The following is a 26,979-nucleotide window of genomic DNA, read 5'->3' on the forward strand; positions in this document are numbered from 1 at the left end:
TTTAGACTTGGGATCTATCGTGTTCTCACTCCTCTGGCGTGATTCATGAGTACGAGAAAGGAATAGGATGTGGCACCAAAACCAGAAATGTTCCTTGTCCGTTTCTTAGGTGGGTTTTACCACTTTCTTCTGCTTTCTTGGTCAAAAGGTAGCAGGAAATATTCTGGAGCGGACCTGATGCTGCCCTGGTATTTGCATTTCCCCCCCGCCTCCCCGTGCCCTGGTAAATCCTCCTCCCATCTTGGAGTTGGCAGGTAGGAAAATTTGCATTTAATAGAGGAGGCTGAAATGCAGACAAACTTCATGAATAAGGGGACATCATCTCCTTCCCTTTCTTGCACAGAAATGACAAGGTTCCCTTTCCTAAGCTTTAACTTGAAGACTAACGGAATCCGGCAGTTATTTTGACCTTTTGTGATCTATTTCAAGGTAAATTAATGTGTTTGCAAGCCTTCCATTATCTGAGCCAGGTTCAGCTTGACGTACTTGAAATCCCCCTTAGATTTCTTGGACTTTACAAAATGGCTTCAAGTATTTTGAACTTGTTTTGATGCACTGAAGTCACCTTTCACATAAAGCTGTGGCATGAGGATCCTCTGGTCCCAAATGAGCTCTTGGTTTTCATCTGGGAGGAAAGTTTCCCTTGGATGAAGTGGAGAAGGTTCCCATGGTTTTGCCTCGAATGGTGTCAGCCACTTACTAAGTGAGCTGTTGTCAGACACCGTGGAGAGCTGACAGAGAAGTCAAGCAAAATTAATTTTTATTAATTTGTTAATAAACAAAATAGATGAACCCCAAACACAATCAGAAGAGCATGTAAAAGACATAGAGCAATTGGGAAGAAAGCTTATTTTAAATTTTTTTTTATTTTTTTTTAAATTTTTTTTCCTTTAAGAAGCATCCTGCTTCTGTGGTTTAGGGTTTTCTTTTCCCCCTTAGTCCCTCTTTTTTTGTTATCATCTCCTCTTGCGTTTTCTCGGTAAAGTTTTGCCCAGATTAATTTGAAGAGACTGAGAAGAATGCTTAGGGAGAAACACTGGGCGGATGTCCTGCAAGCTACGGGATGCAGTCCCAGGACTACGTGACCCTTCAGGGGAAATTTTGAGGCAGCAACGAGGTAGGATGAGCCACGAGCAAACTGTTCTGGAGGTGACTAGTGACATCCTTGAAAAGGACTTTGTTTATCTCTCAGCTGTCAGCACACGGGGTCACAGGCAGCTTTTAAGGATGAAAACCCGTTTAAGAAGGTTTAGCAGTCAGTGTCATGGGTTATACACGTAGCAGGAAGTGATTTGGCAAGTTGTAGCCCACGGTGCTTTGCCACAGCTGGCGAGACTGAGTTAACCTCTTCCAGAAGGAAGGATGGGAGGTGAGCTTGCTGTGAACCCTGCTGCCGGAGTGCTTCTGTGCAGTGTTAGTTGTGTCGATAGCTGGTAGACCCATAAAGTCCAGGAGAAGAAATCACAGAATCACAGAACCTTCATGGTTGGAAAGGACCTCTGAGATCACCAAGTCCAACCATACACACACACACGAACGCACAAAAGACCCCCACAATCTTGGCCCCTAGAGCATGCCCTGAAGTGCCACCTCTACACGTTTCTTGAATGCCTCTAGGGATGGTGACTCCACCACCTCCCTGGGCAGGCTGTTCCAGTGCCTGACCACTCTCTCAGTGAAGTAATTCTTCCTAATATCTAATCTAAACCTCCCCTGCCGCAACTTCAGACCATTTCCTCTGGTCCTGTCATTATTCCCTTGGGAGAAGAGTCCAACACCCACCTCTCTACACCCTCCTTTCAGGTAGTTGTAGAGGGCAATGAGGTCCCCCCTCAGCCTCCTCTTCTCCAAACTAAACATGCCCAGTTCCCTCAGCCTCTCCTGGTATGACAATGCGTAAAAGTTATTGAAATGGGAAATCAGGTGCTTTGGGTTTCCTTTTTTCTCCTGAATATAAACTAGAGCAGAAGTAGCCCGTTCCACACCCCTGATGTTCTCTGTGTTGTGTTTATAGGTTCAGGACTGGCTCCGGGACCTAACGGTGTCTTGAGTCTTAACGTTTGACACGCAGGTAGTTGGATTGATGGGGCAGATGACTTTTGAAACCCGGGCTGAAGAACCAGGAATTAGTCATCCCTGCAAACAGTCAGGGTCCCTGCTGCCTCCCCCCGGTGTAGCGGGACGAGGGAATAGGTTGCATTTTCTTTAATACACATAAACCGCATGCCTGTCTCTGCCAACAACCTATTTGTAACGTAAGGTTTTGTGGATCCCAAAAACTTGTGCTGGTCTCGGGGCCATTAAACACCTTCTGTTAACACAAAACCTGCAATATATTGCTTATCGCTTTCAGTGTAAAATAAACTGAATATTACATGAAAAAAATGAAGATTGGAGCGAAAGTCTGTTTTGCAAATCTGCTTTAAGGCAGTTGGTGGAAGCTCTATTGCTGAGAGACCTAAAATTAGACATTTTAAAAGATTCTACAGGGAGCGGTCTCTCTCTGGCACAAGGAAAGGACTGCAGGATGCGAACAGTGCTGTCCTCCTTATACAACTTCATTCTATCAATGTATATTTTAGTCTCTTGCCACTTTTTTAGCAGGTCGAGTTCCATTACACCAAGCTTTTTCTACCCATCAAAGCTGTAAAAATCCCCGATAGACTTCTCTGTCCAGGAAAACGGTGATAATCGCTTTAATGTTTTTTTTTCAGGAATACATTGTGGTGAGGACAATAATTAATGCCGGTTAGTAGCTCTTCATAGAGAAAGGAAACTCAGTTGATCTGTTTCTCCACAACAAAATCCTTGGGAAAAAAAAAAATAATTCCATTACTATGAAAAAAGAAACAATTTTTAAAATGGTGTAACTAATGGATATGGGTATTCTTGCTGGGTAACTTCTTAAACATGTGCAACCCTTCCAGCGCTTAACTGGGTACTCTACTGCTTTGTACATTAGATGCGGACTAATTAACAGTGTATTTTCCCTTACGAGTAACAATTTGGAGAACCCTGAAAACTGTGCTTTTAGGCATCTGTTTTTTGACTACAGTAAACACCCTTTTTCTGTGGATAGTGACTGCAGACGTAACTGTCCGGGACATAAAAAATAATGGTGAATTAGCCTAGAAGCTCGTTTCACTCTTAAAATTTGTTTTAATTCATGTGGAGTGATTGATTTAAATGTCTTGAAACTGACTTTGGAGTAAGGGCACAATTTTTTTCTTAATCCATACTGTGATACCTTTCAATCTCTGTAAGTGACTCTTAAATTCTTCTAACTAAATCATAATCGTGGTCATTCTGGAATTCACTCTGTTGAACTGAAATGGGGGGGCGCAGGGGGAAGTTGTTTATTTTTTTAATCATTAATTTTCTAACAACTATAGGGCTGGAGAATTTAGACTTGTATTTTCAAAACGTGGTGAAACATTTGTGTTTATGAGTATATACATATCACATGTACCCATTGTCACAGTCGGGCAATAATAGTGACTTTAAGGAATGTTACTTGGACGTTACCTGGTTTGGTGGGAGGTATCCCTGCCCCGGGCAGGGGGTTGGAACCGGATGATCCTTAAGGTCCCTTCCAACCCAAACCATTCTATGACTCTATGAAAATTAAATATTACAGGAAATATTGGAAATAGGTCCATATGCCTTTTGTAAAATGAGGTAGTAAAATAAAAATAGCTTTCTTCACGCAGTGTAAAAATCACTGCCACCAATGAATATTAAAAAAAAATAAAAATAAAGCCTTGAGTGGGGGCATGGGGCTGAAAATGGTGTCAGGAAAGAGGAGAGAAGGAAGAGGAGTTTGGGAGTTTGAATTTGCCTGAAATAACGTTGAGGTTTGGAGACATGGCCACGACTTGACTCCACAGCCCCCCCCGGCCATCAGCCCCACGCAGCTGCTATTTCCAGGCTGCTTGATTTCTGTGTCTTTAGTTGGCTTTGTAACTAGGAGAGGCTTGATTTAGGACAAGTTTACCGTGTTGAGCATAATGTTTGAGTGAACGGGTTTGTCGATTGATCCCGTGTGTTGCCAGGAATGCTCTTCTGACTTGGTAAGTGGATCTTAGAAGCTGTGGTATGTTTTGACGTAACGGGAGTCGGAGAGGAGCAAATGGAGGCCAGTGTTAATAAAGCGTGTTTTCTTCTCATGTTTTGCACATTAAAAACTTAAATGTCCTCTGTGGCTCAAGGGTTTGGGGACTTTGGCTTGGAGATCCATCTTCTGCTGCGTTGCCTTTGAAAGCTGAGAAGCGAGGAATGCTCTAGTGTATGTGTGTATATATTGAAACTTAAAGCTGTTTAACAGAACTCTAGCATTTTAAATGAAGTCTGGCCTTTTTCACCCATTCTACACTTAATACATGATTTAGATTTTTAAAATAGTCATGATTTTAAAGGAAGCTGTATCTTACACATGCAACTGGTGCGCAATTTAAGGAATTCCCTGGCAGCGTTGCACGTGTAGTTGAATGGAAGGAATCGTAGAATCATAGAATGGTTAGAGTTGGAAGGGACCTTAAAGATCATTGAGTTCCAACACCCCTGCCCTGAGCAGGGACACCTCCCACCAGACCAGGTTGCTCAAAGCCCCATCCAGCCTGGCCTTGAACACCTCCAGGGATGGGGCATCCTCAGCTTCTCTGGGCAACCTGGGCCAGTGCCTCACCACCCTCACAGCAAAGAATTTCTTCCTAATATCTGATCTAAATCTCCCCTCTTCCAATTTAAAACCATTACCCCTTGTCCTGTCACTACACTTCCTGACAAAGCGTCCCTCTCCGGCTCTCCTGTAGGCTCCCTTCAGATATTGGAAGGCTGCTATGAGGTCTCCCCGGAGCCTTCTCTTCTCCAGGCTGAACAACCCCAGCTCTCTCAGCCTGTCTTCATAGAAGAGGTGCTCCATCCCTCTGATCATCTTTGTGGCCCTCCACTGGACCTGTTCCAACAGGTCCATGTCCTTCCCGTGTTGAGGACTCCAAAGCTGGACACAGTGCTCCAGGTGGGGTCTCACCAGAGCAGAGTAGAGGGGTAGAATCACCTCCCATGACCCACTGGCCACACTTCTCTTGATGCAGCCCAGGATGCGGTTGGCTTTCTGGGCTGCCAGTGCACATTGCCAGCTCATGGTGAGCTTCACATCCATGAGCACTTCCAAGTCCTTCTCCTCAGGGCTGCTCTGCAGCCATCCTCCGCCCAACCTGTATTTGTGCCTGGGATTGCCGTGACCCACGTGCAGGACCCTGCACTTGGTCTGGTTGAACTTCATGAGATTTGCACAAGCTCACCTCTCCAGCCTGTCCGGGTCCCTCTGGATGGCATCCCTTCCCTCCAGCGTGTCGACCGTGCCACTGAGCTTGGTGTCGTCAGTAAACTTGCTGAGGGTGCACTCTATCCCACCGTCCAAGTCTCTGACAAAGATGTTGAATCTGAAGCTGTTCCTTAGTTCTTGACCCCATGTACGTGCAGGTGTGCTTTTAAAAACATGTTGAAACGTAGCAGGTTCTGTTAAATTGTGGGCAGGCATCTCGTTGTGCTGTGCAGAAACTGATGCAACGTAGCATCCCTGCCCGGAGACTTCTTATGCAAACCAGGTGCAAACAGAGCTTTCTTCTAGCTACAAGTTACATCAACTTTTGTAATTCCTTATAATTCTTTAGGTTACCAGTGCTCTGCTCCAGAGTTTTATAGAAATGTGTATAACTTGGGTATCATAATAAAAATCCTACTCTCTCTGCTCCCCTTCTGAAGGCACGTGTTCTCTCGCATGGGGTCTGTGCTGTGGAGCATCCCTCCGGGGAGAGGTTCAGCGCTGACCCCCCCCGCCCCGTGTCTTCTTTTGCTCTAGATGGCCTTTTCTCCTTCTGTTACCAGAACAGAACAGCTGCTGGGATCTGATTCCTGAAGGGTTTCTGCTCTTTTTCCTAATAACTATCCATATGCTCCTCTGGTAATTCTGTATTTCGCTGTGACTGATTTTTGGAGGGGGTGGAGGCATGGGGAGAGAGAGGTTTGTATCTCATTCTACGTTTCTTTCTCAATATCTTGGACTTCATTGAGTAACTTAGAACCGTAATTAAGAGCTGGTCTCTATTTTGCTGAAAGGCAATGCTCATCCCTTGCATTCTTCAGTCCCTACAAAACGATCAGAAAGAGCTCGCTCTTCTTGTACCCAGCTGACTTTAACGTGCTTCTAGATGGTGAGTACCATCAATATGTAATAACAACCTGCTCTCACCAGTCTCAAAGTATTTTATTCTTCTGGAAAGTAGATTCCAGCCATACGTGACACTCGGTGTGCTACTTAGAATCGTAGAATTGTCTATGTTGGAAGGGACCTTTAAGATCATCGAGTCCAGCCATCAACCTGCCTCTGATAAAAAACAATCACTAAAAACCATGTCACTACTTCTGTGAACTCTGAAAGTCCCAAATTGGATACGTTCCCCAAATGGATGGCTCTCCCCTAAAAAAAAAAAAAAACCCAAAGACTTTGTAGAGCTATCTGCAGCCACCGTATAGTCTTAAATTCTTCTTCGTCTCTGTCCCACATAGGTGCAGTACTAAAAAGCAGAAGGTTTTCATGTTTTGCTTTCATCTCTCAGCTTCTTACCCTTCCTTGAAAGGTTACAAACTCGTACTGGAGAACAGGGTACCGGATGAGGGTGAGTTTTGCCGCTGCCGTGATGCTGGGAAGATGCCATCTTTAATGTCCTTTTCCCTGAGCTTGAAATTACTGTTCCCAGTACCTGCTTACGATGTGGGGCTCCTACCCTGAACCTCGCTGTGGCAAAGTCCTGGAGGTGTTCAAGGCCGGGCTGGATGGGGCTTTGAGCACCTGGAGGTGTCCCTGCCCAGGGCAGGGGGTTGGAAGTGGATGGTCTTTAAGGTACCTTCCAACCGAAACCATTCCATGATTCCATGAAAGTTGGCTAGATGTGTTTCAACATACTGGGTGCAAATTCAAGCTGCTGTGTCCCAGCTGCTTTGAAACAGGTGGCGCAAGTGCTAACGTTATTTTCTCAGGGCTGGCGATCTTCTAGTTTTCCTGTTTCCCACCAAGACTTCGTGCCGCGGACCCTTTTAACGCTGACACAGCTCAGTCGGCTGAGACCAATGGGATGAGGTTCAACAAGGCCAAGTGCCGGGTCCTGCCCTTGGGTCACACCAACCCCCTGCAGCGCTACAGGCTTGGGGCAGAGTGGCTGGAGAACTGCTTGGTGGAAAAGGACCTGGGGGTGTTGGTCGACTGTCAGCTGAACATGAGCCAGCAGTGTGCCCAGGTGGCCAAGAAGGCCAACAGCATCCTGGCCTGTGTCAGGAACAGCATAGTGAGTAGGACTTGGGAGGTGATTGTCCCCCTGTACTGGGCACTGGAGAGGCCCCACGTCGAGGGCTGGGTCCAGTTCTGGGCCCCTCACCACCAAAAAGACATTGAGGGGCTGGACTGCGTCCAGAGAAGGGCAACGGAGCTGGTGAGGGGTCTGGAGCACAAGTCTTGTGAGGAGAGGCTGAGGGAGCTGGGGGTGTTCAGCCTGGAGAAAAGGAGGCTGAGGGGAGACCTTCTCGCTCTCTACAACTCCCTGAAAGGAGGGTGTAGCCAGGGGGAGTCGGTCTCTTCTTCCAAGGAACAGGCGATGGGACAAGAGGAAACGGCCTCAAGTTGCGCCAGGGGAGGTTCAGATTGGAGATTAGGAAAAATGTTTACACGGAAAGGGTTATGAAGCCTTGGAATGAGCTGCCCAGGGAAGTGGTTGAGGCACCATCCCTGGAGGGATTTAAAAGCCGGGTTGACATAGTGCTTGGTGACATGGGTTAGTGATGGTTTTTATCAGAGTTAGGTTGGTGGTTGGACTAGATGATCTTAAAGGTCCCTTCCAACCAAGACAAGTCTATGATTCTATGACGTGTCAGAGCTGCTTCTCCTGACCACCAGGATGGTGTCTGCTTGCTTTTGCATCGAAGTATAAAAAGCTATGCCTCTGGGGGAACCTTCTTTCAAGCCCAGTTTATCTATGTCCAAAAACTTCAATTCCTTAGCATTTTCTTAGCCTTTCAACCAAGATTTCAGTTTAGGGGGGGCTGCTGCTTTGAATTATTTGCAAGCTTTCAAAAAACCGAAAAAATATTTGAAGATGCTTACCTCCTCGCCACTTTACCATTCTTTATTAGTCTTTATTTCAGGTGTAGCTCACTGTAGTTTCTAGCTTTCCACATGTTTTTTGTTTGTTTGTTTTGGGGTTTTTTTTGTTGTTTTTTTTGTTGTTTTGTTGGTTTTTTTTTTAATTCTGGTGTGATCCTTTCTTCTGGTGTTCTAAGTAACGTGGAGCTACTTTGCATCTGAATCTTTTTAGTAGCAAAGGTGTTCCCTCGTCTGCCTTAGCCCTTAGATTAGTGTTTTCCCTGAATAGAAAGACACTGGATACGTTTCCTGTAAGTCGGACATCTCTCTGGCCTTTGGAGTTAATTAAGCTTTTGCTTCACTTAATGAGGTTGTAACTAACCATCTTACAGATGGACAATCGGGTACGTGTTGTTGCTCCAGAGGGTGCTGGTGTGCTTTCTGCCACCAAGTTGTCCTTTCTCCACCTTTCTGTCTTCAGTTCTCCGTGGCTCCTGCTTGCTGAAGCCCATGGTTTCCAGCTCCACCACTGCATCTTCCTTCAGTATTTCCCACACCACCCATAAAATATGATCCACCATTTCTTCTCAAAGCGCAAGCGTATTTAAAAGTTTATCGTAGTGGAAGCCCCTTAGAAGGAAGGTGTAGGATAGATGTGGCTTTTGCTTTCGCCGCCTGCGTTCCACCTCCCTTTTGCTTGTGAAATTCAATAAGGTAAGACTTGTAAAAGCTGAAAAGGGGAAGGTTGAAATCTGAAAAATCCAGAAGATGCCTAGGAGAAGTCTGAGGTGCATAGGAAAACCGGAAAAAATGGATATGAAAACAAGTAAATATTAACATCTTAATGTCCCTTCGCTCAAAATTGAGAAGTAATGACAGTGAGTTACCTCTTTGAAGCAAAAAAAAACCCCGTGGCAGCGGTGAGGTGGTGTGAGTGCTGGAAAGGTGTAAGGATTTGTCGTGGTTGGGCAAACAGCTGTAGGAAGAGGTGGCTGAAGGCTGTCAGGGTCGACATAGCCAGCTCAGGAGTTTTCTGAGTAACGAACTGCTGGAGCTTGGAATAATAAGTTGAGGAAACATTATTACGCACTTTCCTTATTCTTTATACCATTTTCCTCTTTGTCTGCTACAGAATACCAAATACTTGCATAGATGGACCTCTGGACAGAGTCACAGGAATCACAGAATGGTTTGGGTTGGAAGGGACCTTAGAGATCATCGAGTTCCAACCCCCTGCCCTGGGCAGGGACACCTCCCACCAGACCAGGTTGCTCAAAGCCCCATCCAGCCTGGCCTTGAACACCTCCAGGGATGGGGCAGCCACAGCTTCTCTGGGCAACCTGGGCCAGGGTCTCACCACCCTCACAGTAAAGAATTTCTTCCTAATATCTCAACTAAATCTCCCCTCTTCCAATTTAAAACCATTACCCCTTGTCCTGTCACTACAGGACAGACCTGGAACGACTGCTTAAATGTCTTTATGCTTATTTTGAATTAGTGGTACCTTAACCAAGTTTGAGACGCTGTTTGGAGTCCTCTTCTGAGGGTACCAAAGGCAGAGTTATCTTCAAGGGACTGTCCGTAGAAGCGTTTGTATTTCTGACGGTGCGTATGTGAAGAAGGTGGTTAAACAGCCTATTTGTTTCCAGACCGTCTCATCCTGCATTGTGCAGGAATGCACAGAATGGGAACATGCCTCAGGAGGTCAGTTCTTTACCAGCTGTGCAAAAAGTGATGCTTTTTTTCCACTTATGTTCTGTTCCCCTTCTAATGTGTTTTTTTTTTTTTTTTATCATGCCTTTGCTTGTATGACAACTGTTTTTGTATAGGTATTGGTTTGGGACATGCCTATGGCTGTGCAGTCTGAGTGTGTCCTTGGGTTGCTGGCTGGATTTTCAGAAGAATCCCTCCCAGTATCTTCTACAAAAGTTCGCTTTGCCTTTTTGTCTGGTACCATCCTGCTCTGTCACCATTATTGGTTCGTTCAACCTTCCCACAGCTGTGAAGATGCTTTGTTGAGGCTTTGTTTGTGGTCACCAACTTCTTTTTCAAATGATGCTATGGTTACAGAAGATCATGTCTGCTTTTATTAGATTACCAGGATACTGTTGTGCATAGTTGGTCGCTTGCTAAACCACCAGAAGTCCTTGCTGAGGTCAAACGGGCCCTGTAATTTAACTGGACGTGGGCAAGTTTAGGTTAAAACTTATTTGTAGGGTCAATACTGATCTCACCTGAGATTTTTAGTAAATGAGATGATTAAAACACTGGTGTGTCAGAGTTGAGGGATGTGAAGGAGGTCTGAGGAACTGCCTTTCTCATCCTTGAGACCTTGTGGGTAGGTGATGACTGATAGCCGCATGACTGTGGATAACATGGTGGTGTAATATTCAGTCCCCTGCTAAGAAGCATTTGAAGTGCCAGTTCCGAAGACAAAACAGCAGATTCACTTTTCAGTATCACCAGGAATGCTGGACACGCCGGTAGATAGCATCAGCTCTTTCAGATCCTCTAGCTGCTGACTGCAAAAACTGGCTCATACCCTTCTTTAGCTCCCTGTGCCTCCCGAGTTCCTCATGCTCTTCAACATGAACCTCTGCTGAGGAGGTTCAGGTTTTCTCCTCTTGAACAGCAAGAGCCCAGTCACTGCTGGGTATCCTGCATTAGGATAGGATCCTGGATAGCTGGCAGATAAAACAAGGGGTTGCGCTACTGTGTCTTCTAGCCCATCTGTTTGAGAACATCTTAATTAAGATCAAGTAAATTCCCTTTTCCACTGTTCATGCAGAGCACACCCGTTCTCCTTGTGCTCTGACCGTTGGGACGACCTTAGGCAGAAGCGACTTTGTGCTCTTTGCATCGTTGTTTGACGCAGAATCATTTTATCATAGATTGGTCCAGGCCGGAAGGGACCTCCAAAGGTCATCTGGTCCGACCTCCCCGCAGTCAGCAGGGACACCCCCAACTAGACCAGGTTGCCCAGGGCCTCGTCGAGCTTCACCTTGAATATCTCCAGGGAAGGGGCCTCAACCACCTCCCTGGGCAACCTGTTCCAGTGTTCCACCACCCTCATGGTAAAGAACTTTTTCCTAATATCCAATCTAAATCTCCCCTTCTCCAACTTAAAACCATTGCCCCTCGTCCTGTCACTGCAGGCCTTTGTAAACAGACCCTCCCCAGCCTTCCTGTAGGCCCCCCTCAGGTACTGGAAGGCCGCTATGAGGTCTCCCCGGAGCCTCCTCTTCTCCAGGCTGAACAACCCCAGCTCCCTCAGTCTGTCCTCATAGGAGAGGTGCTCTCCTATGATCATTTTGGTGGCCCTCCTCTGGACCCGCTCCATCAGGTCCATGTCCTTTCTATATTGAGGGCTCCAGACCTGCACACAGTACTCCAGGGGAGGTCTCACCAGAGTAAAGTGGCAGAATCACCTCTCTGGATCTGCTGGCAACAGTTCTCTTGGTGCAGCCCAGGATGCGATTGGCCTTCTGGGCTGCGAGAGCACATTGCCTGCTCATGTCCAGCTTCTCGTCCATCAGCACCCCCAGGTCCCTTTCCTCAGGGCTGCTTTCTAATACCTCATCCCCCAGTCTGTATTTATACTGAGGATTGTTTCTTCCCAGGTGCAGAATCCTGCACTTGCTTTTGTTGAACCTCATGAGGTTCATCTGGGCCCACCTCTCCAGCCTGTCCAGGTCCCTCTGAATGACATCCCGTCTCTCCGGTGTATCGACAACACCACACAGCTTGGTGTCATCTGCAAACTTGCTGATGGTGCTCTCAATCCCTCTGTCTATGTCTTTGATAAAAATGTTAAACAGTACTGGTCCCAGCACGGACCCTTGAGGGACACCACTTGTCACTGCTCTCCATCTGGACTTAAAGCCATTGAGTACCACCCTCTGGGTAATCATGTGTGTCTCCTTGTCTTTTCTCTGATGCAGCGGATCATCCGGCCCGTCGCAGGCTGTGGGAGGGAGCAGGGGGTACGCGGGAGTTAGAGGTGTGAAACGGGGAGGGCAAGGTTTGCTCAACGGGCGGCATCTGCTGAGGCGGGACATTCTTGCCTGTTTGCAGTGAGCAACCACACAAAACCCATGTCCTCTGGCCATACCGGTAGGAATTCTGCTTGTCACAGGTTTTTATATATTGTACTACCCACCCTACGGCCACAAAGGGTGCTGCAGCTTTTTATAGGTGTATGGCTTAACTACTTTAGATGTAATGGCTCTTTGCTAATTTTCTAAAGCCTCGAACGATGGTCTGATGTGAACGGTGGTGTGAGGACTTTTTATTTTTGTTCTATTTACAGTATTAGGTCTTGAGATATCTTGATTTTGTTTTTCTTACCTCGTCCTCTCAGTAGCCCCGTAGTGATTTCGACAGGCTACGAAGATAGATTGGTAACGAACCTCACGAAGAGCCTGCGGTATTAAAAAAGGCCGGCACCAATTCAGCAAGTCTGTGAGGACGGCGTTTGGGTCCTTTAAAACGACTGGCCTTTGAGGAGGCGTCCGAGTGGCAGCAGAGGCGGCCGCTGATCCCAAAAACCAGTTTAGAGATGGCACGTGTGTCCGAGTGTGCGACCCGGGCTTTGCCCCCCCCACCCCGGTATCACACGTGCCTCTTAACGCTGCCTTTAATTCGGTGTCCTGTAAAGAACCGGAACGTGTATGCTAAATATTAGAACGGCTGTGTTCAAAAATAGACTGTTTCTACCTCCTCCCTTCTCTCCCCCTGCTCTCTCCCCCCCCCCCCCCCCCCCAAATGTTGAACTTGATTTTCTTCTGACGCGATCACAAGACTGGCTGCTGCAGCAGGGGCTTAACGCTATTTACGTCGTCATTTGACATAGCAACGTCTCTCGGGGGATTTTTAAACAATGCAGCTGTTGAGGAGAGATGAAGAGGTTGGGGGGGGGGGGGGGGGAAAGGAGGAGAAATCATTTCATCCGCCGTTAGGGCTATTGGCGGATAGGGGGGGTTTAAAAGAGGGGACGGGGGGGGAGCGGGGGAGGCAGCCAGCAAAGCAGCGGGTTCAGTAGATTCATGATTCTGCATGAATGGACGGGCAGGATCACGGGAGTGGCGGCTTTCCCTTGAATGGGAAGGAGCATCATGGGAATCTGGCCGCTCCTAATCTTTTTTTTTTTTTTTTTTTTTTTTTTCTTTTTGTGAATGGTTCTTTGCCTTTAACATGGCACGGCTTTTATGAATGGCTCTGGGGGGGCCAAGTGCCGCAAAACCCTTCCGCAGCCGCGGGCGGGTTCCTTGAGGAGCGCTGGGGTGGGAGCCGGGGTCAGCACAACAGAGATGCTGCAACGTTAAGCTACTGCTCTGCTCTTTCTAAGAGGACTTGGTACTGATTTTAATTCGGTGTAATTAATTGAGCTCGATGGAAGCAGAATTACCTTTTATAGAAAGTATTTTTAAGACTTCCTTTCTTTTTCTGTTCCAAAATGTAGTTGACTTACGTGTATTTCTCCTGTTAAGGATGGAGATGACAGCATATCAGAATGGCTTTGGAATGATTAAACTTGAAGTTCTGCTCTTCTTCTTCACCCACACATTCCCCTCTCGATTTATGTTCAAAATACTAAATATTCAAAAAGTTTTATGGCTCCAGAAGTGAAAATGGAAAAAGGAGGGCAATAAAGAATTGTTTTTCGCTTGGTCTGAAGCGATTCATTTACCATTTGGCCGAAGTTGGAAAAAAGTGTTTTGCTCAAGCTGTGCTTGAACACCACTGTGTACGTGCATTTTCAGGTTTCTGTATTTTTTTGATTCTCTGCAAACCTGTATATATAACCCGGTTTTCTTGAGGTCTTCATCGTCCCTTGCAAACAAAATGCCGAATCACTTGAGAATTTACCTTCTCACCAGAAGCACCTTAACATCGCAAACTTCTCGTGCGGGTGATGTTAAAATTCAAAGATTCCTGTTGCAGAAGTGAAAATTATCATGTGTAATATTAGCTACGAACCGTAATGTTTCGTAAAAACCTAATCTTAATATCTGGTAATTCAACTATTTCAAACTTTAATTTTAAAGCCTTTTTTTTTTTTTTTTTTTTTTTCCCTAGGGGAGAATTATAAAGTGGAAACAAAAGTCATCGTGGCAGACTTTGGAGAGAGAGAAGATATTTACAGTAGAATCGCAGCGGGATTGGAAGGCCTGGAGATCGGTGTTTTAGGTTTGTATCTGATCTAAATCTTTCCCAGTGGTGGTTCCTCTCGACGTGCCTACTAACTTTTTCCCATCATTGAAGTTTATTGAAACCGATTCACGAAAAGCTAACGTTTGCCTGACTGAAGCTGTGTTGCTGCCGGCGCGGTGTGTTTTTTAGCTTCCTGTTGACGCGCTACATGAGATGGTGCTTGCAGGTGCGCTTAGGTTCCAGGAATTGTGATGCTTTTGGAAGGTTTTCAATGTGTTATTCTGGGATTGCTAAAGGCTGTTACGCTTATGATGGTGTGTGCAGTGGCTTGACCCTAATGCCGTCTTAGAACTGTAGAATGGTTCAGGTTGGAAGGGACCCTAAAGATCATCCAGTTCCAACCCCCTGCCCTGGGCAGGGACATCTCCCACCAGACCAGGTTGCTCAAAGCCCCATCCAGCCTGGCCTTGAACCCCTCCGGGGATGGGGCAGCCACAGCTTCTCTGGGCAACCTGGGCCAGGGTCTCACCACCTTCACAGCAAAGAATTTCTTCCTGAGATCTCATCTAAATCTCCCCTCTTTCAGTTTAAAACCCTTCCCCCTTGTCCTATGGCTCCCCTCCCTGATCAAGAGTCCTTCCCCATCTCTCCTGGAGCCCCCTTTGGAACCGAAGCAAGCTCCAGATACTTAGATTCAGCTTAGTGGTAGAGCCCTGTGGGAGAACCATTAACTTTTTAATTATGAAGCAGTTGAAATTTAATCATTACGACATAGCATCAAGTGGCTGGCTCCCGCTTCAAAAGTTTTAAGTGTGTTCTCTGGTGGTGTTGGTGAGCTGTGGTTCTTTTGCTGGTAGCAACACCGTATGCCCGAGTATGGTCTGGGATATCGCAGGAGCGTGGTAATCCTTGAAAAAAACCGAGGTGATCCATCCAGTTACTTTGTCAACTGTAGAACTAAGGTGATTTCAAGAAGATGTTTATCACAAGTTAAGAAGAGTTTAAATGTACCAACGGTCTACCTGAATCTTCCCTGAACAGTGGTGGAAAGGCAGTTTCTTACCAGTTTTCTGGTTCTTTCCTTGGAAGCGCATGCACCTCTACATCTCCTGTACTTCTACAGTTACTCGATACGGGGATGGGCACCTGCGATGGTTAAACGTAAGGCATGAAACTTCATAAAGTCGCCATGACTCAGATGTACTCCTATATGCCATTTGATAAACTGCTTCTCGCTGCAAAATTAATTTTACGAACCTGAAGTGCAGTAATTAGAGCTAGAACTGTTGTGTTTTTTTTAAAAAAAAGCATGTTTCAACATAAATTATGGTATATGATATACCATATGAACTTTGCTGCTAATAGATGGATCTTGCTGTAGTATGTCTGCAAATAATGCCCAAGGAAATAGCGTATATAAAAAAATCAGTTTAAAAACATAACATTAAAAGATAAAGCCCGGAATGTTCCCTGATGCTTGTGACAGATTTGAGTACGTGCAACTTGTGACATGCAGTATTTAATTGCTATGAAAATTCAAATCCCTGGGAGTAACTGCGATGTGTTTTGTGTAAAGGGTAGTTGTCACAGAGCTGTGGGTGCCGTGTTTCTTATTTCGGAAGGAAAGAAGTTCCAAAGAAACTTTGAAGATTCAAATTAATGGCTGTTCTAACCTGCCCTGTCAAAACCAACTCGGGGAATGCCAGGCTTGCCTGTCACGTAGCGATTGCTGCAGAATAGTGTCTCCAAACACCAGCAGACCCTCTACTGAGCGAGGTACACGTCCACACTGGAAGGGGGTTTGTTATTTCTGAGGTTATGGTGATGCCCAAAATCCTGACAGTCTGACTCTCTATAGTGGACCCCGAAGCAGTGAATGCGTCTCAAATATTGTGTTAGCCTATTACAGGAAAACAAAGCATGTTCCTTAAGCAGAGCTTGGCTCTTGCTTTTATTTGCATGAGCACCTTGACTAAAAACTGGGTAAAAATAGCAACTAAACGCTCTGGAGTTGTGTATTCTCTAGCTGAGTTCCTCCGCTCTTTTTATTTTTTTTCTCTCGCAGCCGTTGCCAGTGCAGGTTTACAGAAATCTCTCTTCTAACTAATCACTAGCAGTTTTAGTAAATCTCATATTTGGGCTCATCAGATTACATGATATGTAGGTTTTGGGTTTTTTTTCTTTTTCTTTTCCCCAGATAGAGCTGTATTAATAGAAACCACTTGCCAGTGTAATTTTTCAACACAGATGATGGCTACTCCAGAAAGACCGCATCTTAATTTTTTTTCTTCATGGCAATTAATTTCATGCTTTAGTGCCTTATATTTTAAATTGTTGTAATCTGGAATGTAGCTTTTGCTGATCTGCGTTTTTCATGTTTGTGGGGAAGGGGGGGAAGGGGGGGAGGAGAAAAACCATGGGTTTAAATGAGAACAGCCATAAGGAATGAATTCTCAGGTTTGCCGTATATTTTCTTCTTTCAGGTCTCATCTGGTACGGTGGGTGGGAGAAGCGTTGGTAGCACGGCACAAGTTGCCAGTGATCGATGCTGATTTTTTTTTTTTTTTTGTATTTTTTTAGCCTTATACTTAGACTTAGAGACACGGGAGTCTCCACACGGGCTGCTCAAGATAGAGCTTCCGATTATATAGTCGCAGGGAGTCTTAACTCAAGTCCTTACAGATTGAAATCCCTGTAAACTTCTTATTTGGAAGCTTCTTCTCACCCATGTAGGAAGGCTAAAAGAGTTTGCATAATGTTTTGCTGTGTGTTCAAAACAGCGTCTGTCAGTGACTCCCAACATGTGCTAGCTCCAGCAATATGTTAAACAAGCAGAGGTGGGAAAGCTTTCTTTTGGCTGTTTTTTTTTTTTTCTTTTTTAAATCGTTGTGATTCTCGGAAGGCTTTTTAGCCCGCCAGCATCATCCCTTGTTGTTAGCCGCGTTTCCATAGGTAAAATACCCCCGGACTAAAGGGAAAACTTAATTTAGTTAATCTTCTGGTCCAAACTGCAGTGATGTAGCATCCGGTATAGAAAATGATTGCTGCAAGTGGAAGGGTTACGTACCCGGGGACCCAGTCTGCGGCAAGGGGTGTGAATTTAGTGCCGCTCGCTCTGTAGCATGAATCATATAAATATTCTAAATTTGGAGAGAATACCCGAGGTTAGTCCCCAAAACCCTGCCACAGTTCATAGCCGAAATCCTTTCCGGAGAGATGGACTAAAAAAACTCCTAAAAAAGGCAGTTGGACTAGATGATCTATACGGTCCCTTCCAACTCTAAAAAAAATTCAGTGAAATTCAGTGAAAATTGTTTATTTTAGGATGAAAAAAAAAGTTAAAAAGAACCATCCTGCTTTGCTCTTGCAACAGCAAGATTTAGACCTTCTTCCTTTTCAAAACTTTTCTCTCTTTCTAAATATAGCAAACGTCTGCTGGGAATTTGCCAGCTCCCTCTTCTCCTCAATTCCTGTATTTTTAAAGGTTACCTAAAGGTAAAGGTTTGAAAGGCACGATGCGACTGGGGAACAAAGGGTTTCCAGCAACACCCTAACGGATCCGGACTCCCTCCGGAGCTGTCATTCCAGGGGAATCTCTGAATGAAGTCTGTGCGCTCGGCCAGCCTCCCTCCTGCCTGCATCCTGCATCCCCTGTTGATACTTAAAACCTCTTTCGGGTTGGGTGTTAAAAATGATGGCTTTTTTGGCACAGGTGTAGGGGGCTGTTTGATTTAAACAAACAAATAAACAAAAGGCATCAGGTGCCTTTATGAGGGGCGTTTCTTACCCCCTGCCCTGGAGATGCACGGTGGGGTTGAGCACACGGAGAGAGCTCTTTGGGATTCTCTGGGGTGTAAGACACTATATAAATGTAAAATGTTGCCACAGCAACCAAATGTCACACGATTCACTTGCGTAAGATGAACAACAGATACTTAGGAAACGGAGATCCCATTTGCTTGCTTTGTTTTTATATTTTTTTTGGGGGTGCGTGTGTGTCTCCGTATCAATATGCTTTATTAAGTCGGAAGCAACCGGGAACCTGCGGAACGGTGTTGTTTTCTGACGGCGTTAGAAGTTTTCCCCTATTTGTGTTTGGGATTCGGGAATGGATATTGGTTTAGAGTCTGAGAATAAAACCCTGCTAGTCTGAAGTGTTGGAAAAAAATAATACTGGGTTTAAGTAATTAATACGTTCTCTGGGTTGATTCTAAACGCTGCCAAGGGGGAAAGATTTTGGCAGATGTAACGAGTCCCTGACTAGGAGGTGAGAGCAAAGCAGAAAGGCTTGTTCTGAGAGTGATAACGTGCGTGGGAAAGGGGGGGTGCGGGGGAGCTTGCCCCGCAGCCGCCTCCTCCCGCCCCGAGCCGGGCCACCGCCGCCCGGGCTCCTGCTGCCACCTGCCGACCGACCGACGGACCCACCGACGGACGGAGGGACACCCCATCCTGGCCTGTCGCCTCCCCCCCGACCCCCGGAACGTGGGGCTGAGGAGGGGTCACGGTGCGTGTCCCCAAGCAGTCGGTGACCCCCAGCCCTCGGGACACCCGGGGAAGGGAGCGACTGGCCGGAGGAGCCTTGGGGAGACTTACCAGGAGACTCTTTTAGAATCATAGGATGGTTCGGGTTGGAAGGGACCTTGAAGATCATCCAGTTCCAACCCCCTGCCCTGGCCAGGGACACCTCCCACCAGACCAGGTTGCTCAAAGCCCCATCCAGCCTGGCCTTGAACCCCTCCAGGGATGGGGCAGCCACAGCTTCTCTGGGCAACCTGGGCCAGGGTCTCACCACCCTCACAGTAAAGAATTTCTTCCTAAGATCTCATCTAAATCTCCCCTCTTCCAATTTAAAACCATTCCCCCTTGTCCTGTTGCTCTACTCTCTGATCAAGAGTCCCTCCTCATCTCTCCTGGAGCCCCTTTAGGGACTGGAAGGGGCTCTAAGGTCTCCCTGGAGCCTTCTCTTTTCCAGGCTGAACACCCCCAACTCTCTCAGCCTGTCCTCACAGCAGAGGGGCTCCATCCCTCTGATCATCTTTGTGGCCTCCTCTGGACCCGCTCCAGCAGGTCCATGTCCTTCCTGCACTGAGGACTCCAGAGCTGGACGCAGTGCTCCAGGTGGGGTCTCACCAGAGCGGAGCAGAGGGGCAGAATCACCTCCCGTGACCCGCTGGCCACGCTTTTGTATCTTACTTCGCTCATCTATCAAAAAAAACCCGTGTTAAAACAGTTTCACATGATGTCCTGCCGGGCACGGAGAGCTTTTCTTTGCCTCGAGACTCCGTTCCTGCAGCAGCGTCTCCGCGTTGCAGCGATGTCACCCCTACGCTGCCGACATACTTCTAAAAGAGGAAACCTCCTTCCCCTGCGCTGGGAAAAGCGGTGGAAGACGGGTACAATGTGCTAAATATGCCAGCTTTTAAACAATCGGAGAATTAATATTTACGGGTCTAAAATGGCCTTGCATATGCGCTCTCGCATTCCGCTGGTGTGTGCACAAGAATATTTATCATAGAATCATAGAACGGTTCAGGTTGGGAGGGACCCTAAAGATCATCCAGTTCCAAACCCCCTGCCCTGGGCAGGGACACCTCCCACCGGAGGAAGTTACGATTTAATATTTACAGTTAAGGAAACTTGGCTGAAGGGGTTAGAATGTTTTAAATGCAACATTTTAAGAGTATTGCTTGAAAATTGGCATTAATCAGAGCATTAGAAATCAGGTGGCACCCAAGCAACCTAATTAAAACTTCATGCTTTCGTTTCAGTCAACAACGTGGGAATTTCGTATGTTTATCCTGAATATTTTCTTGATGTTCCAGACCTGGATAAAGTAAGTCCTTCTGTAGTATCTTCTAGCGTTCTCTTTTTTAGCACTAAATGCCTAATGGATATGGCAAAAGTCTTTAGGTTTGGTTAAGGTACTCACATAAGAAGGTTGCCTGGTTAGAATTAAGGGTTCAAAAAGTGAAGGGATTTACGTAAGCAACATAACACAATTCAGGTGATGGGTTTTTTTGCGTTTTGTTTTTTACATCCACTCTTCCCTGCTTCTTCATTTTTATATTTCTATTTTGGACAGAAGCTCTGGGGTTGGTATCTGAATTCCCCTCCTGTCCATGGTCTCACCTGGGGGCTCTTCTTGAGCTGCTTTAGCTTCTGGGGCGGGGGGGGTGTTCTTTAATGATGAAGGGAAGCGAGCGATTTCACGAATGGAAGCCGCATATTCCATCACACTGTTATGAAACTTAAATACGATAGACATTTTGTAACGTAGGGACAGTCTTGGTTGCATCGAGTTCTTTGAAAACTCCAACTATGAACACTTCCACCAGTCCAGGATTTTGTTTCCAAAAACCCCTGTCGCTAAATGTATTTGCTGTGGGTTTGTGCTTTCTGCTTAAGTATTGATAAAGTTACCTGGTTTTTGATTCCCCTTCAATTAACCTTCGTAATATTTGTATCTATTTGTGTCTAAAATAGCAGAATTTATTAAAGTTCATAAATATTGCCAGTAGCGTTAGGAAATACAGTGTCAGTGTGATATGTCTGTGTTGTCCTTTATTGGTCTGAGTCCCTCAGCAGAGATAAAACTTGACCAAGAGCAAGTCACAGACTCCTGATAACCTAAGCAGGAAGGCAAGGAGTGAAGGTGGACGTTTAATTTATCCTGAATTAATTCATCCTGAATTTATCCTGTGATCTGTCACCCAGAGGGTGACTGAATATCGATCAAATAACTTGAAACAACATAACCCCAAACTTTTGTTTTCTTGCAGACCATCGACAAAATGATCAACATTAACATCATGGCCGTGTGTAAGGTAAGTGCCCCGTCGCCAACGCTCATTCTTGACATCGTAGTTGAAAACCAGCAAGCAAGCAGAATTCACTTGTCTGAAGCAATGACTTTCACCTCTTGGGTTCATTTTTCATCTTGGAGTAACCCTGTCCCGGTTTGAAGTAAAACTGAACCAATTTTCTGTTCTGTAACTTTACATCCTAGCCAGGCCTCCTCTAACTCTCTGAAATTAACGGCATATTGTGGAGAAAACTGCTCGTTCTTGGAATGATAGGACCAATGTCTGTGCTCCATGCCAAGGGATGGTGTGCAGGGAGACCCTTGCTTATACTTATTGCTATAACAACCAAGGGCAGCCCGTTTCGTTATTTGCTCCCTTAGGGGGTCGGAAATGGAAAAAACGTAGAGGGGTCACATCGGTGGGGAGGAGTGGACAGGAGAGGTGACCCAAACCTGACCAACTGGGGTATTCCATCCCATCTGCCCCACGCTCAGTATAAAAGCTGAGGGATCAAAGGGTCAGCCCCCTTCCTGCGATGGCCGACGTCCAGAGAGGACTCTGTCTGTCCATCTGCCTTTGATCCCGATCCATGTGTTCCTGACTCCAGAGCTGGAATCCAGTTCCCATCCGTTGCTGAGTCCAGTCTGGGACTTCCCCAGTGCCTGCCGGTGACGTGACTGTCATCCTGGGAGCTGATACGGTTTTGTATATATTGTATCTATTTCATTATCTTCTTCTCTATTTTTATTTTAATATTAATTCTTCATTAAAGTAGTTTAGTTCATTCTAAACTTCTGAATCTCCTTATCTCTTTCTCCTCCTCTCTCCTCTTTTTGGAGGGAGAGAGGGGAGGGGAAGGGCCATCTGTTGGTCTGGTTTCGGTAAATTCGGCCGAAACCACGACAAACCCAGAGGTTATGATTGTTGTATCGGGCTCTTCTGGTTGTTGTCTGAAGTGTAATTCGTCGTACAGATACCTGTTAGCTATTTAGAAGAGCAAGGTATGTACCCAAAACAACACTTAATGCTTCTTCATGCTCCTCATTCTAGTTCTTCTTGTAAATCTCTCATTTCTCCTCCCTCCATCTGTATTTCCCGGGGTAGGCAACCCTTATTTCTGTGTACCTAAGGGTTGGGTTTTTCTTGTACACCAGAGTGAGAAAGCACTTATTTTCTGTGAAATACATGAGCAAGAAGGAAAACCGAGCTCGCAGAAGCGTTTGCTTAACTTTTGAAGTAAAATTACCTTCCCTTTTTGATATTTAAACTGAAGTTTTTATTGGGAAGCAACCAACCTGACTTCAGGCTAAAACATACGGCTCTTCCCTTGTTTATTAACGTGAGGCCCATTCCAAAATCAGATTTTCATCCCAGCACTTCAACGCTTAAAAGGAGCAGAGGTAAGAGCAGCTGCTGACCCGACACCAGGTCAATGTGAGTCCCGAAGAAACCCCACTGCTAAATCTTAATTTTTCTCTCCTTATGTGTAACAAAGCTTGCATCTCCATCAGCTGAGGGTTAACTTTATGTCGCAGGGCTAAAATATTAGGTGTTTCAAAGCTGGCTTGAAAGATTTGACATTCTTGCGGCTGTTCTGCTTAGATTAATTACTAAATGAATCTAGTAGTAAATGAACCTAGTACGGTGCTCTTGGGGAGTCCAAACTGTAGGTGTTCTGTTTCCACGTGAGGCAGCGAAGGGCGTCTTAAAACCATGCTTCTGTTAAGATTTTCACACCTTATTAAAACCCAGGCAAACAGTGAAAATGCAACACTCGCGTGACCGACTGTTGCTGTCAGCTTGCTGCTGCTGACTCTCCCTTTTGTCCGTGTTTTATTTGACGTCTTAGAACTGCATGTTGCAAAGTTAGGAATGCTACAACAGTGAGTCTTCCCACACTTTTCAGCTGGAAAATTACTGCCAACCTGACGAGCGCTGATTTTTAGTTGGCCGCGGGTTGTGGCCCACGGTGTCTTGTTGTGCTCCTGCAAGGTTTTTTGTTGGAGAAGTCAGTTATTAATGGGCACAGAATCCCAGAATGATATGGGGTTGGAAGGGACCTCTGGATGTCATCTAGTCCAACCCCCTGCCAAAGCAGATCCACCCAGAGCAGGTTGCACAGGAACGCATCGAGGTGGGTTTGAATGTCTCCAGAGAAGGAGACTCCACCACCTCTCTGGGCAGCCTCTTCCAGGGCTCTTCCACCCTCACAGGAAAGAAGTTCCTCCTCATGTTTAGATGAAACTTCCTATGTTCAAGTTTGTGCCCGTTCCCTCTTGTCCTGTCCCTGGGCACCACTGAAAAAAGACTGGCCCCATCCTCCTGACACCCTCCCTTTAAGTATTTATAGGCGTTGATCAGATCCCCCCTCAGTCTTCTTTTCTCCAGACTAAAAAGACCCAAGTCCCTCACCCTTTCCTCATCAGAGAGATGTTCTAGTCCCCTCATCATCTTTGTAGCCCTTTGGAAGTTTATCTTATGGAATTCATTTAGCAGACTTGTTTTTTTAATGTTAGCACAGCTCCGGCAGGTGTAAATGTAAAGAGGTGTTGTGATGCAGAGACCTCTTAGCTAGAGATTAGAGTTATCAGCAGAATGCTTTTCTGCTGAGCTGTGACATCTGCGCTGTGCCAGCAGAGGGAGTGCACTCTTCAGTGATTAAAGGATTTGGGGTGTCAGTCTTCCTAGAAGGATTTTGTTAGAACAGAAAAGTTACATACTTTAACACGCATTTCTGAACACGGTAGGCTAGAATAATAGTTGAGGTCTACTTTAACTCGGTAGACACCTAAAAATCCAGAGATGCATCCGGGTTGTATTGGTTTCCAGAATGAACTAGGGCTGTTTTGTGGCTTGAGTCTTCGCGTTTATGATCGGTGGTGGTCAACAATTTAAAAAAATTCTCGTAGGTTTTCTTGTAAAATTTGCATTGTGTCAGCCTCTTCACAACGTATCATAGAATCATAGAATGGTTAGAGTTGGAAGGGACCTTGAAGATCATTGAGTCCCACCCATTGCCCTGGGCAGGGACACCTCCCACTAGACCAGGTTGCTCAAAGCCCCGTCCAACCTGGCCTTGAAAACCCTCCAGGGATGGGGCAGCCACAGCTTCTCTGGGCAACCTGGGCCAGGGTCTCACCACCCTCACAGCAAAGAATTTCTTCCTGAGATCTCATCTAAATCTCTCCTCTTTCAGTTTAAAACCGTTACCCCTCGTTGTCTTCAAACGTATAAAAACTTACAGAATATCTACTTGCTGTGTGTTAATAGTGTTTTTCTTACCACTTGAAAACTCTTTTTTTTTTTCTTGACCGTGAACGGCTCCTGCTACTGGGTTTCATCAGAGTTGGAACATAAGCTTCCAGGCTTGAAAACGTTTCCTCCTGCCTGAGCCTGTTGTGTAATTAAACAGTAGACACGCCAGATGCTTACTGGTTTGGGGAGAGGAGCGTATTAGAGATATGTACCATCTGTAAGTCATTCTTTTGAGGAGAACCCATAGAACTAGAGTGTCATGGTAGGAAAAAGTAATTTTAGGAAAAGTCTGTATGGCCTTTTACTTAGGTTTTTGGGACGTAATCCCATGAATATTTAGTTCAGTGTTTTAGCTTGATACCATCTCTTATCCAGGGGATGTAAAAGCAGTTTAAAAAACTAAAATACTATCCCTTCTTGCCTGATGAAAAACACGAAGTTTGGGATGGGAGAGAGCGCCGAGTTCTTAAGCAAGGAGGTGAAGGGCTGCTGAAAAGGTGAAGGTACAGGAGAGACAAAGCAGGTTTTGCTGTTACCTCTTCAAGCTCTCCTCACAGTATCTCCGGATCCTTGTCATAGTTGTCACATACTGTTAATTCCGGAGCATTGCCATCCACTTCCTTGCCCTTTGGGACAGAACTTCCTTAGTGCCTAAATGGTAATAATATTTCCTGTCTTCTCGGTAATCTGAACCACGTGCCGTCAGCAACACCTCCGTTGGACGCCATAACTCTTCTGGCACACATCTCAAAGAACTCCATTTCGGTTCTTGCTGAGTTCTTCAAGCTCCTTAGGCTTGAAGCGAGAAAGTCAAGATACTCAGCACAGTTTGATTCTGCAGAAATGTGAAGGTCTGTTCCGTTGCCACAAGCGTAGGTGTTTTTGAAGGGTCATGCTCATCCCTTACCTTTTGACCCATCTTTTTCTTTGGTGGGCGGCTCATTGGATATGGAGCATGTAGGAGGGGATGGTTACGCTGAGAGATAAGGCCCCATCTTCACCTCATGGGATAAATTATCAACCTTGTCGGTCCTGCTGTTTATTACTTTTCTCAACCCTAAGGGACCTAATGCTATGAAATTTTCCCTGATGTTTGAGAACTTGTTTCCCATCAGAGCTCTTGAACGTGTTTCTTTCCCAAATCGTGTTCCACGCTCTCTGTCGCCATCACGTCCTTAGAGAGGTGTTGGGTCAGGTCCACTCGTGATCCACCCAGTGGTGCAATTGTGGGGCTCAATCAGTCTGGCATGAAGTATTGTGATTACTGTGATCTACCTTCAAAGCCCCCTGTACACCACTGAAGAAAAGCTACACAAAACTACCTAAAACATGTTGGAAATCTCACATCTTGTAAAATGCTGGTTAAAACCAACCAACCAACCACCACCACAGTAGGTTCTTTTTCAGCTTTCTGGAAAATGTCACCTTTTTATAGTGATGTGCAGTGCAGGAGTTACTCCCTTCTTTATCTAATATACAAAAAGGGTCTTGATAATGCCATTTTTGTGGTATTTTCTTAGGAAAGCTTGAGACTTAATGGAGCCTTATACAACGATTGAATTGACAGATACATGAGGAAGAAGATGGGGTAATATGAAAAGTTTCATGGTTCCTGTCACAATCTCATCTCGAGCTTCTGGGGAGGGATTTAAAAAGCAGCACTTTTCTTTAATGATTGTTGGTGGCAGTTTAGGTAACATGGGTTTGCATTATAATTCTTTGATGTCACATAGCATTTTGAGACACAAACTAAACGTATTTCTGGCACTTAATAAAATAACAGCTGGAGAGGGTGCAGCAGAGGGCTACAAAAATGATGAGGGGCCTGGAGCATCTCTCTGATGAAGAAAGGGTGAGGGACTTGGGTCTTTTTAGTCTGGAGAAGAGAAGACTGAGGGTCGTCTTCTCTCTAAACACTTAAAGGGTGGGTGTCAAGAGGATGGGTCCAGTCTTTTTTCAGTGGTGCCCAGTGACAGGACAAGAGGTAATGGGCACAAACTTGAACATAGGAAGTTCCATCTAAACATGAGGAGGAACTTCTTCACTTTAAGGGTGGCAGAACAGGCTGCCCAGGGAGGTGATGGAGTCTCCTTCTCTGGAGATATTCAAACCACCCCGGACACGTTCCTGTGCAACCTGCTCTGGGTGGACCTGCTTTGGCAGGGGGGTTGGACTAGATGATGTCCAGAGGTCCCTTCCAACCCCATATCATTCTGTGATTCTTTAAAAGTCCTGGTGGTTTTTCCACTCACCAGCAAGTGTTGAAGAGCCAAAATTAGAATTGCTCTGTGTAGGTTTCATCTGTAGTTCCTTTGTATCAACTGCATCTCCATGTGTGACTTCACCTTTGTGTGCTACATCCTTTGATTTTACCTGGAAAAAACAATTAAGGTTGATTTGGCTGTTGGAGTAACGTACTGACAGCCAGGGATGCCAGACTTGCTGTCCGGTGGAAAAAGGGCGTAGGTAACAAGCCCAGAGAATGGTTTCCCTTACTTGAGGGAGCCCTCCTTTCTCCTGTGGAGGCTGCAGGAGATACTTGGTATGTGAGGAAAAGCAAGCCTGTTATTTCTCTTTGCTTCCTGGCAATATGCTGTTTGCATTGGGAGTGAGGCATAAACTTGTGTTCTC

General features: G+C 45.7%; 1 protein-coding gene across 1 annotated transcript in view; it reads left to right on the plus strand.

Annotated features, from left to right (window-relative positions):
• Window positions 1–26,979, plus strand: part of HSD17B12 (hydroxysteroid 17-beta dehydrogenase 12) — a 109,424-nt gene that overhangs the window by 51,562 nt on the left and 30,883 nt on the right. The window contains 3 exon segments of the mRNA XM_074149623.1: window positions 14,216–14,326; window positions 20,059–20,123; window positions 21,070–21,114. Coding sequence (XP_074005724.1) covers window positions 14,216–14,326; window positions 20,059–20,123; window positions 21,070–21,114 — 221 coding nt within the window.

The sequence above is a fragment of the Numenius arquata genome, chromosome 6 (genome assembly GCF_964106895.1).
Source record: "Numenius arquata chromosome 6, bNumArq3.hap1.1, whole genome shotgun sequence".
In the NCBI taxonomy this organism is placed as follows: Eukaryota; Metazoa; Chordata; class Aves; order Charadriiformes; family Scolopacidae; genus Numenius; species Numenius arquata.